This window comes from Silurus aristotelis (assembly GCF_946808225.1).
Source record: "Silurus aristotelis genome assembly, chromosome: 4".
Lineage (NCBI taxonomy): Eukaryota > Metazoa > Chordata > Actinopteri > Siluriformes > Siluridae > Silurus > Silurus aristotelis.
In genome coordinates this window covers 11409566-11423724 of record NC_139577.1, presented here as the reverse complement: position 1 = coordinate 11423724, position 14159 = coordinate 11409566, and the positions used below count along the sequence as shown (strand labels likewise).

Here is a 14159-nt window from a genome sequence, read left to right as displayed (position 1 = left end):
GCTGCAGAGATGGTTGTTCTTCTGGAAGGTTCTCCTCTCTCCACAGAGAAATGCTGCAGCTCTTTCAGGGTGACCATCGGGTTCTTGTCACCTCCCTGACTAAGGACCTTCTCCCCTGGTCACTCAGTTTTGCCACTCTAGGAAGAGTCCTGGTGGTTCCAAACTTCTTCCATTTACGGATGATTAAGGTCACTGTGCTCATTGGTACCTACAATTCTGCAGAAATTTTTCTGTTCCTCTTCTCCATATCTGTGCCTTGATACAATCCTGTCTCTGAGGTCAAACAATTCCTTGGACTTCATGGCTTGGTTTGTGCTCTGACATGCACTGTTAACTGTGGGACCTCATATAGACACATGTGTGTGTGTGTGTGTGTGTGTGTGTGTGTGTGTGTGTGTGTGTGTGTGTGTGTGTGTGCCTTTACAAATCATGTCCAATCAACTGAATTTACTTCAATCAAGTTGTAGAAACATCTCAAGGATGATCAGTGGAAGCAGGATGCACCTGAGCTTAATTTTAAGAAAACTTATGTACATGTAATTTTTCACAATTTTGCAAAGATTTCAAATACACGTCTTTCACGTTGTCGTAATGTGTTATTGTTTGTAGAATTTTAAGGAAAAGAATGAATTTAATCCATTTTGATATAAGGCTGTAACATAAAATGTGGAAAAAGTGAAGCGCTGTGAATAATTTCCGGATGCACTTTGAATATTAACAAGGTAAAAACTTTGGAGAATTGCTGCGTGATTGACCAGTTACATTTTTATCCACTTCGCAATATGTAGTGGAGTAAAAAGTACAATATTTAACTTTAAAATGTAGTGAAGGCAAAGTAAAAGTCTCCCCAAATAAAAAACACTTCAATTAAGTACAGATACATGAAAAAGCTACTTAAGTACAGTAATTAATTACACTTGCTTCCTTACTGTCCTCCACCGCTGATCGTGAGCCTTGCATGTTGTGGGTAATGCAACCCGTGGAGGCCATATTTGCATTAATGAATAACAATATTTGTTGACTTCTATCAAGAATGGCTAATATGTGAATGTACGTGTATGTCGAATACCTGCATTGGACCTCCTGTTGCAGTGGCAGACTGCAGTCTACACTCGCTTTCATGGTACTCCTCCTTACAGTCCCGACAGAACACAAACTACAAGAAAAAAAACAAATAATTTTTCAATATCATCCATTTATTTTCTATACCAATTCTATTTTACACACAATCATTTACACATTACACACGGATTAAAGATGACAATCCGCCTACGATGCATGACATGGCAGAGGAAACCAGTCACTAAAGGAAAACCCACAGCAGCATACAAAATCACAGGGGTTCCAGCCCCCATCCTCAGAGATCTAACGCAGATTTCATATCATAATACAGGCGGATGTTACGTGTATTGTCACCCCTAAAAACAGAATACGATCCAGGGAACTGCTTTCCACAGAAATGAATGCTCTCTTTATACTCAGTGTTACTGACCTTAAGTTCCTGATTTTTTTTTTAAAGATTTAATTAGAAACAGAAGTTTGGCAAATACTTTTGATTACTTGATTTTTTTTTTTAATATAAGTGAATAATGCTAAATATTTACTGTATTTGAAAATATATGAAAAGTGCACCTTGTTATAAGTCGTATATTTTGGCCATATTAGCAAACTTTCAACAGTGCAAAAACGCTAGGGAAACACAAGGTGGTGCCATTTTGTCAGGTTCGAAAACAACTGTCACTTACGCTGTCATTTGATGGTCTACTACACAGGGATTAGAGCGTTCCTCTTGTGTTTTTTAGCCTGGCAGCACCTTTGAGGCGCAGCACTGATTTGGCTCTTTCTCAAACGTAGTAAGTGTGAAGAAGGAGAGCTGGTGTGTTCTCTTTCTCTCTCTTTCAATCTCACATTCATTTTGCTTGTTCTTGCTCACAACAGTGACAGATATTTCTGTTTTCCTACTCCATAGCTAGTGACAAGGACGAAGAAAAAAAAATATTTGACTGACGTTTTTAACCCATGCTGTCCCAGACCACCAAATTTTTCCCATCCCCCTGCTACAAATACACTATTCAGAGTCGAGTTCCTCATCAGCGCCATCATAATCGTCGTCGTCTGCGTCCTCAGCAGTCATTTCATCAGCCGACTGTGGCTTCAGAAGGCTGAGATGATGGTTTGTCAGTGTGGGAAGAAAAGCACTTTGTAGTTTCGTCTCACGCATGGAGCATTTTTAATGTCTTTATGCGTTTGCATGGGGGAGTGATTAAACAAAGGAGTGCATCCAACTAACACCCACGTGTAAATACACACACACACACACACACACACACACACACACACACACACACACACACACACACACACTTCTATATGCATGCCTGTTTGTACACACACACACACACAGATGTGGGCATCACACACCAAAAAAAATTAAGCTTTAATTGACCTAAAAATTTCTGTGTTTTGTCTGTCTATGTATGTATGTATGTGTGTGTGTGTGTGTGTGTGTGTGTGTGATAAGAGTAAACATAAGATCTGACAGGAACAAGACAGTTTGTATTAAATAAACCGGCAGGGGTGAAGTAGTAAAAGCCAATAGTGAGTGTTTTCTGATCTGTAATTTCTTTGCTTCAACTCTGCTGTATCTCTATTAAACACACACACACACACACACACACACACACACACACACACACACACACACACACACACACACACACACACACACACACACACACACACACACACACACACACACACACACACACACACACACATGATTCAGTGTGGAAAGAATCTGAGTTCCCTCACAAATAGACCGCAAGTTTGTTTAGTCTCAACCTCACACTTTAAGCGCAATGTCACTGTTTTTGTTTTTTTATTATTATTAAACTTGAAAACATACACAACAATACCAGGGGTTTAAAAAATAAGCTAGAGTAAGCGCAGTGTCACTGTACCAGAAGTACGATTGTAGTTCGTTGTAAAACGAAAAAGTGCACAAAATCACACCACTTCCTGCCTTTACCAATGTTTTTTGATGACAGTCAAGTCATATGGATTCTTTAGCGTTTTATGTCCAGCTTCAAGAATTTCTATTAAATGGAGAAAATCCTGTCGAGGGAGTGAATAAATGAAGGATGGAAGAAAATGAAGACATTTGTTAAAGTTTGCTGAAATACATAGAACAGTTAAGAAGAACATATCTTTAAAAAATTCTATATCAAATGTAAAACACACACACACACACACACACACACACACACACACACACACACACACACACACACACACACACACACACACACACACACACACACACACACACACACACATCTGCATTACCCAAATCGGGTCTAACAATTGTAAACTATTTAATAAAAATTTTCCATTTACTTTATTTTATTTTATCAATTTCATTTGTGCCAATTTAACCAATTACTCAAGTTAATCAATAAATTGCTTATTCTTTGCTAATTCTATAAAATCTTTTTTGATATTTAATTTTTTATATCATAACATATTATAAAATATTATTTTATATATTATTTAACCAAGCAGGCATTTTAAATAAAATTGTTTTAAAAATGTAAGCTGTTGATGTTCACAAGAGTTCTCAATAAAAAAAAAACTGTGTTATTAAAACCTGACAAGCTATTTTATGTTTTGCTTTCCTTCCCCCTAACCGTCCCGAAAATAAACCGAACCGTGACTTAAAAAAACGAGGTGGGAACCGTGAATTTTGTGTACCGTTACATCTCTAATATACAATCTTACTACCTACTGCACCTTCTGTACATTATTCATTCTCACCACTGTATATATGCACCCATCACTCATTTACCACATTGCTATTGATTGGAAATAGGCCACGTATGCACTTTTGTTTAGATGATAACTGCATTTCATTGGCTCAATTGCACAATGACAATCAAGTTGAATCGAATCGAATCTAAAATCTAAATGGAAAAATCTAAACTACAAAATAACAAAACTATGAAAGTCTACAAAATGATTTACAAATAAAAAAAATAGCAAATTTAAACAATTTCTTGCCTGATAAACATAAAAAAAAAAAACATTCCCTTTTGATGTTCTGACTTTAAAACAATGGTTTGCAACCCACCTTTGTTTATCACCCTAAGAACATAGCAGTGGTAGCATCATGTGGTGAGGAGATTCATCATCAGGGACTAGAAAAATGATTTGATAGAATGATTTCTTTATAGAGACTACAAGGTCCAGCTTCTGGCAGGACAGTGACCCTGAGCATGACACCACAGCTGCACTACAGCTGTTCAGAACCAATAACCTTTATGGGTTAGAATACGCCAGTCAAAGTCAAGACCTCAATCTGATGGTCTGTTGCTGATCTATGGGGAGTCAGTGGCAGGGGGGAAGCTCAGTGGTTAAACTGTTAAACTTCTGATTGGAAGGTTGTGAGGTCAAATTCCAGCACCACCAAGCTGCCCCTAAACCTAAACTGCTATAAGTATAGTATAAATTAGATAATTGTAAGTCACTCTAAATAAGAGCATCAGCCAAATGCTATATATGTAATTTTGCTAGGAATAACTAGCAAAAACATCAGAATCCAGTTTTGCACAATAAGTTAACAAAGAGACACATAGTATAGACAATTTTTGTCGACACCTGACCATAAGATACATATGTGCTTTTTATGGACATCCCATTCCACATTTAGAACCTATTTAGTGTTATAATAACCTCCACTCTTCTGGGAAGATGTTCCACTAGATTGTGGAGATTTGTGCTCATTCAAACAGAAATTTGTTAGTAAAGTCAGGAACTGATGTAGGTGAGGTAAGGAGGCCTGGGGTTTAGTCGTTGTTAACATTCAGTCCAAAAGTGTTCAATAGGTCACAGCTCTCTAGAAGACCAGTCATGATCTTCCACTCCATACAATGTAAATCATATCTTCATGGAGTTTGCTTTGTGTCATGCTGGTACAGGTTTGGTTCTCCTAGTTTAAATTATTTTTACTGCATCCAAAGATGTCCTATATACCTGTCTGCCTCCAGGTTTGTGAAAACATTTTGGGGAAGAACCACATATGGTGTAAAAGGTCAGGTGTTTTTATACTTTTCTCCATATAATGTGTCTCAGCTGACCTGCAGCTGTAAATGCAGTCCAAAATTAATTCTACACATACTGATCTAGGGGGGGGAGTGAATACTTATGAAACAATTCAGACATGTTGTACTGTCCTGCAAAAAAAGCTCAAAACAAAATCTAAGAAACAGCCTATAAAACATGTTGTTTCAACGGGATACGATAAAATAATGCAGAAAATGTAAATAATAATAATAACATTGCCTGCATTTGCAGTGGTAGAAAGCAGCATTAATCATCCCCCCAAAAAACCTTCAAGGAATTTTAACACTGAAATGTAATTATTGCAGTTTTTAATATATATATTATAAATATATCGCCCTATACTGCAGGTTTATTGACAGAAGTCTACTGCTGCCCTGAGACACCCATTTTTAAGGAGGCATTTTATTGAATTTTGTTGTTTTTCATCTCTTAGTACAGGAACTCGTGTCAAAATTGATTCCCATGGTAACAAGTACGCTACAAATGGAACAGACCAAGATTATGCTGAAAAAACATTGAAATATTAAAATACCATGACTACACACATCTGCGTGCACTGTGTATCCGATAAGAGCTATGGTGCAACTCTCGCATATCAAGATGCACATAGGTGCTCTTACAAACATAAAAGCAACCCTTTAGTCGTTCTTTAGTCTCAGTAATAGCACAAGCAGGTCTGGCAGTCTGTCACAGCTCTACTTATGAAGGCTTAGGGAGAGATAATGGAGATCTCTTTTCTCCATCTCCACCACCAATACTACCCCAAGTCACACACACTTATGGAAAAAAATTAACCAGACATACACAATAAGTTGATTAAAATACCAATGACACGATAAGGGAGTTTTCCCCTCACACACATCAAGATCATTAGCCTAGACATAATTCCTAAAGCAATATAAGATACCTCGAAATAAAAACAATATGAGCAATATCAATAAAGTGGTATGTAATGTAATGGATCTCTTACACTAGGGGCACAGTGGCACTATTTACATTCATATTGGCATTTAATAAACCTGAAGTGAGAAGGGTTTTTTGCTTCATTTTTTTTTCTTAAGACTGCTTGAGAAGCTACAGAAAAGTAATAAAGGTAGTAAAAACTTGCCGCTTGTGTGACTAGTGCAATAAGCAATACAAATTTGTGGGGCCAGCTATTCATATCTCTTTTACACACCTTCATAGTTTACCTGCCCTCTCTGTAGGACCTTCATATGAAATATAAGCCCCTCAGTATGTATAGGACTAGCGAAGGATATAGGGTGTGTATGAGCTTGAAGGCCAACTCCAATAAAGCCTTTATCCTTATCCAGATCCAGCACTGCCTGCAGTGACCATTCCAATACTGGCAACCTGGCAGCCAGGCCAAGCAGAAGCGAACACAAAGGATGAAAAAAGACAGTTCTGAAAATGTCGAATGAAGCAAGGCGATGCCAGAGTCACTGTACCAGGCTGTGACGCTAAAGCAAGAGCTCAGCCTGTGGATAAAACTCTCTATTAACTGATCAAACTCTGTACCTGTCCTTTCCCTGTAATCAAGAGACTGCAGGTAGAGATCAAAAGAATAAGACTACCAGTACTGGTGGTAAAAATGAGATTACTCTCTGGGATAGGGCAAGACTGTTGAGAGCCTTGGAGCCTGTTGGGAGCCAAGGTTTGGCCCCTTCCAAGGATGCCACCTTATTAACTTCCTCTGGAGCTGTATTAGAAATGTGCCACTGCACATAAACCTTGAGACTGACCTAGGTCCTGCTGGAGAGATTCTATCTTACAGTTCGTTTGGGAAAAATCTGAGAACCCCCTTAGGAGGAGCTGTGTGACTCTGTGGTTGGTGACAGAGCTTTCTCATCTTGACAACAGCAGAATAACAATCAGACAAGTGAGCAAATGAATGAATGTCTGTTTCAGTGTAATATACACACAATTATATATATATATATATATATATATATATATATATATATATATATATATATATATATATATATATATATATATATACACAGTGAGGAAAATAAGTATTTGAACACCCTGCTATTTTGCAAGTTCTCCCACTTAGAAATCATGGAGGGGTCTGAAATTGTCATCGTAGGTGCATGTCCACTGTGAGAGACATAATCTAAAAAAAAAAATCCAGAAATCACAATATATGATTTTTAAACTATTTATTTGTATGATACAGCTGCAAATAAGTATTTGAACACCTGTCCATCAGCTAGAATTCTGACCCTCAAAGACCTGTTAGTCTGCCTTTAAAATGTCCACCTCCACTACATTTATTATCCTAAATTAGATGCACCTGTTTGAGGTCGTTAGCTGCATAAAGACACCTGTCCACCCCATACAATCAGTAAGAATCCAACTACTAACATGGCCAAGACCAAAGAGCTGTCCAAAGACACTAGAGACAAAATTGTACACCTCCACAAGGCTGGAAAGGGCTACGGGGAAATTGCCAAGCAGCTTGGTGAAAAAAGGTCCACTGTTGGAGCAATCATTAGAAAATGGAAGAAGCTAAACATGACTGTCAATCTCCCTCGAACTGGGGCTCCATGCAAGATCTCACCTCGTGGGGTCTCAATGATCCTAAGGAAGGTGAGAAATCAGCCCAGAACTACACGGGAGGAGCTGGTCAATGACCTGAATAGAGCTGGGACCACCGTTTCCAAGGTTACTGTTGGTAATACACTAAGACGTCATGGTTTGAAATCATGCATGGCACGGAAGGTTCCCCTGCTTAAACCAGCACATGTCCAGGCACGTCTTAAGTTTGCCAATTACCATTTGGATGATCCAGGGGAGTCATGGGAGAAAGTCATGTGGTCAGATGAGACCAAAATAGAACTTTTGGGTCATAATTCCACTAACAGTGTTTGGAGGAAGAAGTATGATGAGTACCATCCCAAGAACACCATCCCTACTGTGAAGCATGGGGGTGGTAGCATCATGCTTTGGCGGTGTTTTTCTGCACATGGGACAGGGCGACTGCACTGTATTAAGGAGAGGATGACCAGGGCCATGTATTGCGAGATTTTGGGGAACAACCTCCTTCTCTCAGATAGAGCATTGTAGATGGGTCGAGGCTGGGTCTTCCAACATGACAATGACCCGAAGCACACAGCCAGGATAACTAAGGAGTGGCTCTGTAAGAAGCATATCAAGGTTCTGGCGTGGCCTAGCCAGTCTCCAGACCTAAACCCAATAGAGAATCTTTGGAGGGGGCTCAAACTCCATGTTTCTCAGCGACAGGCCAGAAACCTGACTGATCTAGAGAAGATGGACCAAAATTCCTCCTGCAGTGTGTGCAAACCTGGTGAAAAACTACAGGAACCGTTTGACCTCTGTAATTGCAAACAAAGGCTACTGTACCAAATATTAACATTGACTTTCTCAGGTGTTCAAATACTTATTTGCAGCTGTATCATACAAATAAATCGTTTAAAAATCATACATTGTGATTTCTGGATTTTGTTTTTTTTTTGGACATGCACCTACGATGACAATTTCAGACCCCTCCATGATTTCTAAGTGGGAGAACTTGCAAAATAGCAGGGTGTTCAAATACTTATTTTCCTCACTGTATATTCTTAGGTTTATTAGGTTATATATTGTTGGTATTCATACCAAAGGTTTTGGTACAGGGCTTTCATGTTGGTACACAGTTTGGTACATAGTTAAAATCCCTGAGTTTCCTCAGGGACGTATTAAGTGGTGGACCGCAAGTTTATTTAGTCTCCGAAACGCACTTTAATCGCTTTAATCATTAAAAAAATAATAATATGCACAATAATGCCAAGGTTTAAAAAAAAAATTGAGTTTGCGCAGTGTCACTGTGGCGACTCACTGCGTGCCGGAAATAAGATTTGTTTTGCGCATATATGAAAACTAAAGCTAAAGCTAAAGAATCAATAGCGCTAACCAGGAAGCATATATATATATATATATAAAAATATATATATATATATATATATATATATATATATATATATATATATATATATATATATGCATGTTTCACACACACACACACACACACACACACACACACACACACACACACACACACACACACACACACATTTGTCCACATCAGACTTTAAATGGATCTGAAACACAAACAAAAAATGTCCTAATATTGTTTTTTCTCACAGGCATTTAATCTAACAGCTTTTAAAACTGGTATATATTGGAATCAGTATTTACTTTGCCTGAACCACATACACAGATGGTGTTATATTAGGCATACGCTGCAATTATTTAGGTCTATAATGCCATAACATTATACTCGGCAGTCAGGTGAAGAATAGAAACGGTGGTTTAGCTTAATTACAAGAAAATTATCCAGTTGTGGAAGAAATGTAAAATCTACTGTTGATGTGGGTAAATAAATATAAGACCAATGCAGAATGCTACATTTCAGTTTCAATTTATGATAATGTAAAGTATTAGATTGTTGCCAAATGCATTCAAATACAACATTCCAAATATTGTAAATAATCAGAAAAGAATATAGCAAATGCCCTAACAGCGTCACATATCGACATTAGGGATACCTCCTGTTTATTCCTGACACATTAACACGCATAACAGAGCATCTATTGGTTCTAACTGGGACATAAAGTAGACCTAAACCTCCACTCTGTACTTTACTGCCTCCCTGCTCTGATGAGGTTTGTGTTTGCAAACATGCAATCAGTCAGTGCTAATGGTTTCCGGACAGCACTCTAAACTTTAATCAACTGGCTAATTAGAAAACATCATGCAAATGGTGTGGCAATTACACTCTAATCGCTATGTGATCGGACAATACGAGTAAAATAAGCAGCAGAGAGAAATGAAGCCACAATAAAGCAAAGAGGTCAGAGGTCAGTAGCAGATGAACTGTTAGTGGGTAGACTGATAACAGGGTTAAAAAATTTCTGTATCTGAGAACAAAGATTTATCTAAAAATATTCTAGATTTCGAATGCTGTTCAGAGGGTCAGTCTTCAAAGTTCTCTCATAACTGTTGAACTTCCTTCCATCAAGAAGGAGATACAGAAACATACGCACCAGAACCAGCAGGTTCAAAAACAGCTTTTTTCCATCCACTATCACACTACTGAACTCTACACTACACCATTAGATCACTGTATATAACTTCTGTACAATTATATATACAATGTACATATTACATAGTATATCTTTTATACTCCTCATTCGCCACATATATTGTGCTTTACGTATATCTGCACTATTTTATCTTTATATACCTTACTGTACATTCAGCCCAACAGTTCACATTAATGTATATATGTGTATATAATGTGTGCGTATATATATATATATATATATATATATATATATATATATACAGTGAGGAAAATAAGTATTTGAACACGCTGCTATTTTGCAAGTTCTCCCACTTAGAAATCATGGAGGGGTCTGAAATTGTCATCGTAGGTGCATGTCCACTGTGAGAGACATAATCTAAAAAAATAAATCCAGAAATCACTAAGTATGAATTTTTAAACTATTTATTTGTATGATACAGCTGCAAATAAGTATTTGAACACCTGTCTATCAGCCAGAATTCTGACCCTCAAATACCTGTTAGTCTGCCTTTAAAATGTCCACCTCCACTACATTTATTATCCTAAATTAGATGCACCTGTTTGAGGTCGTTAGCTGCATAAAGACACCTGTCCACCCCATACAATCAGTAAGAATCCAACTACTAACATGGCCAAGACCAAAGAGCTGTCCAAAGACACTAGAGACAAAATTGTACACCTCCACAAGGCTGGAAAGGGCTACGGGAAATTGCCAAGCAGCTTGGTGAAAAAAGGTCCTCTGTTGGAGCAATCATTAGAAAATGGAAGAAACTAAACATGACTGTCAATCTCCCTCGGACTGGGGCTCCATGCAAGATCTCACCTCGTGGGGTCTTAATGATCCTAAGGAAGGTGAGAAATCAGCCCAGAACTACACGGGAGGAGCTGGTCAATGACCTGAAAAGAGCTGGGACCACCGTTTCCAAGGTTACTGTTGGTAATACACTAAGACGTCATGGTTTGAAATCATGCATGGTACGGAAGGTTCCCCTGCTTACACCAGCACATTTTCAGGCACGTCTTAAGTTTGCCAATGACCATTTGGATGATCCAGAGGAGTCATGGGAGAAAGTCATGTGGTCAGATGAGACCAAAATAGAATTTTTGGGTCATAATTCCACTAAACGTGTCTGAAGGAAGAAGAATGATGAGTACCATCCCAAGAACACCATCCCTACTGTGAAGCATGGGGGTGGTAGCATCATGCTTTGGGGGTGTTTTTCTGCACATGGGACAGGGCGACTGCACTGTATTAAGGAGAGGATGACCGGGGCCATGTATTGCGAGATTTTGGGGAACAACCTCCTTCCCTCAGTTAGAGCATTGAAGATGGGTCGAGGCTGGGTCTTCCAACATGACAATGACCCGAAGCACACAGCCAGGATAACCAAGGAGTGGCTCTGTAAGAAGCATATCAAGGTTCTGGTATGGCCTAGCCAGTCTCCAGACCTAAACCCAATAGAGAATCTTTGGAGGGAGCTCAAACTCCATGTTTCTCAGCGACAGGCCAGAAACCTGACTGATCTAGAGAAGATCTGTGTGGAGGAGTGGGCCAAAATCTCTCCTGCAGTGTGTGCAAACCTGGTGAAAAACTACAGGAAACGTTTGACCTCTGTAATTGCAAACAAAGGCTACTGTACCAAATATTAACATTGACTTTCTCAGGTGTTCAAATACTTATTTGCAGCTGTATCATACAAATAAATAGTTAAAAAATCATACATTGTGACTTCTGGATTTTTTTTTTTAGATTTTGTCTCTCACAGTGGACATGCACCTACGATGACAATTTTAGACCCCTCCATGATTTCTAAGTGGGAGAACTTGCAAAATAGCAGGGTGTTCAAATACTTATTTTCCTCACTGTATATATATATATATATATATATATATATATATATAGCCACCCGTGAGCAGACAGGCAGCTGCCTTTTCAACCATCTAAAGACGAGAGATTGAGGAGAGAGGTGGCCCGACATACTGTACAGTGAGTTGCAGAAATCGAGGAATACATGTGGAAAAGAAAGCGTGAATGACTATTTTAAAGCTATCTCTACTTCACAATTGTTTGACTTTGGTTAACTGGCATAGGTGAAAGAACCTGGTGCTAATGACTTGTTTGTCTAGTTTAAGACCACTATCAATATAAAACGTTAAAAAGTTTTTAACATTAATGGTTAGGTATGATGAGAGGTTGGCAAAATTTCTATTAGAGAATTCCTTTAAGATAAATTGAATTATGTGGGTTTTATTATTAAAGAACATACAATTATTAGTGAGCCCAAGTTTAAGTTCCTAAAGTTCTTGAAAATATATAAAAATAAAAATAAATAATTCAAATTAATGCAATGCACTTTTTATTACATTGATTAAATTGAGCAATCAATGTAATTAATTAAAGAAAATTAAATAAATAGAAAGAATTTATAAAAAAGTTTACATTTGTTAGACCCCATTTGGGTAATTAATGTATATAAGTGTGAGTATGTGTGCGTTTTACATTTAATCTTTAATTTTCTAAAAATATTTCTAGTGTCTAGACTCAACTGTCTTACTTATTTTAACATACTTTAACAAACATCTGCATTCCTTTCATTCTTCATTCATTCAATCCCTCAATATGTGGAATTGTCAGGATTCTTTTCTTTTACAGTTTTTCTCAGCTGTTTTGGAGCATTTCTCGAATCATCCTTAATATTAGCACAAAAAAATAAGTACAGTGCAAAAAGCCTGTACTTTTCTCAAAATCCTTAGTTCATCTCTCAAAATTAAATATTTGTGTCAGTAATCACATCATATCCTTTAGAATAAAAAGTTCCTTCGTCATTGTTCACAAACAAGATAATCAAAATGGTTCGTCATGTGACGGTTCGTCAGTAGGATGGCGCACAGTTTCAGGGATTTCTTAATATAAACTATGGTTTGGATCACAGTGACTGAAAATGCACAAAATTCGACTTCCTTTTGTTTGGTATCTGTGAATTTCAGCAGCACAAATTAATTTTTATAATTGCATATTTGATTTATATTGATTGCAAGAGACCGGACAGGATTCACACTTTTACTGTACAAGTGTTCCTTTGTTTCTTAGTTGTTCATCCATTTTCAGAATTTACAATTCTATGTTTACTGTATACACTCTCCAATTGATGATTCACAAGATTCACCTTTGACCTGTTTTCACCTTTGACAACTTTGATCAGAACTAGTTGATTATTGGTTGATCTGATGCCATTCATAATCCTTCATTAGTGACATTTAAGATTCATCTGCACAATTCATCAATTCAACACATTTACAAAAAAAAGTTGAATAGAAATTTTAAATGACAGATGATGACAAACTGGTTTAACCATTAAAACTGGTTGAGAAACTGGTTTAACCATTTCCATTCAATGACTAATGCAATGAACTGATGTTGAGATGTTTTGGGGGTTAAGACTATTTAGGTGAAACCAGTATAATATATTTTGATCAACATGACAAACACCTGATAATGTAGGAAACAGCAGACAATTGTACACAATCCATTAAATGAAGGTAGCAAAGCATTTGCAACTTGATCAAAGCAACAAGAAATGTTTATGATTATGATGAGCACAAGTGACTAAATGATGTGGAGACTGAACAAGTAATTTTAAGAATTTCATTTCTGATATGACAAACGCTCCAAAGCAACTAAGAAAAACTCTAAGAGAAATTCTTGAAGCTGCACATAAAACAATAAAGCATCCAGGAAGTGGCAGGAATTTTGTGCATGCGCAAAACAAAATCTGAGTTTTACAACACACTTCAAATCTTATTTCCAGTACGCAGTTCTTAGCCCCAGTGACACTGCACTAAATCTAGTTTCTTTTTTTTTTAATACCAATGTCATTGTTATGTGTGTTTTCAAGTTAAAATAATAAAAAAAAATGCACTTAAAGTGTGAGGCGTAGACTAAACAAAA

At 37.4% G+C, this 14159-nt stretch overlaps 1 protein-coding gene across 1 annotated transcript in view; it reads right to left on the bottom strand.

Annotated features, from left to right (window-relative positions):
* The window catches only part of prkn (parkin RBR E3 ubiquitin protein ligase), a 162550-nt gene that overhangs the window by 3297 nt on the left and 145094 nt on the right, over nt 1-14159 (bottom strand). The window contains 1 exon segment of the mRNA XM_083540027.1: nt 1070-1156. Coding sequence (XP_083396153.1) covers nt 1070-1156 — 87 coding nt within the window.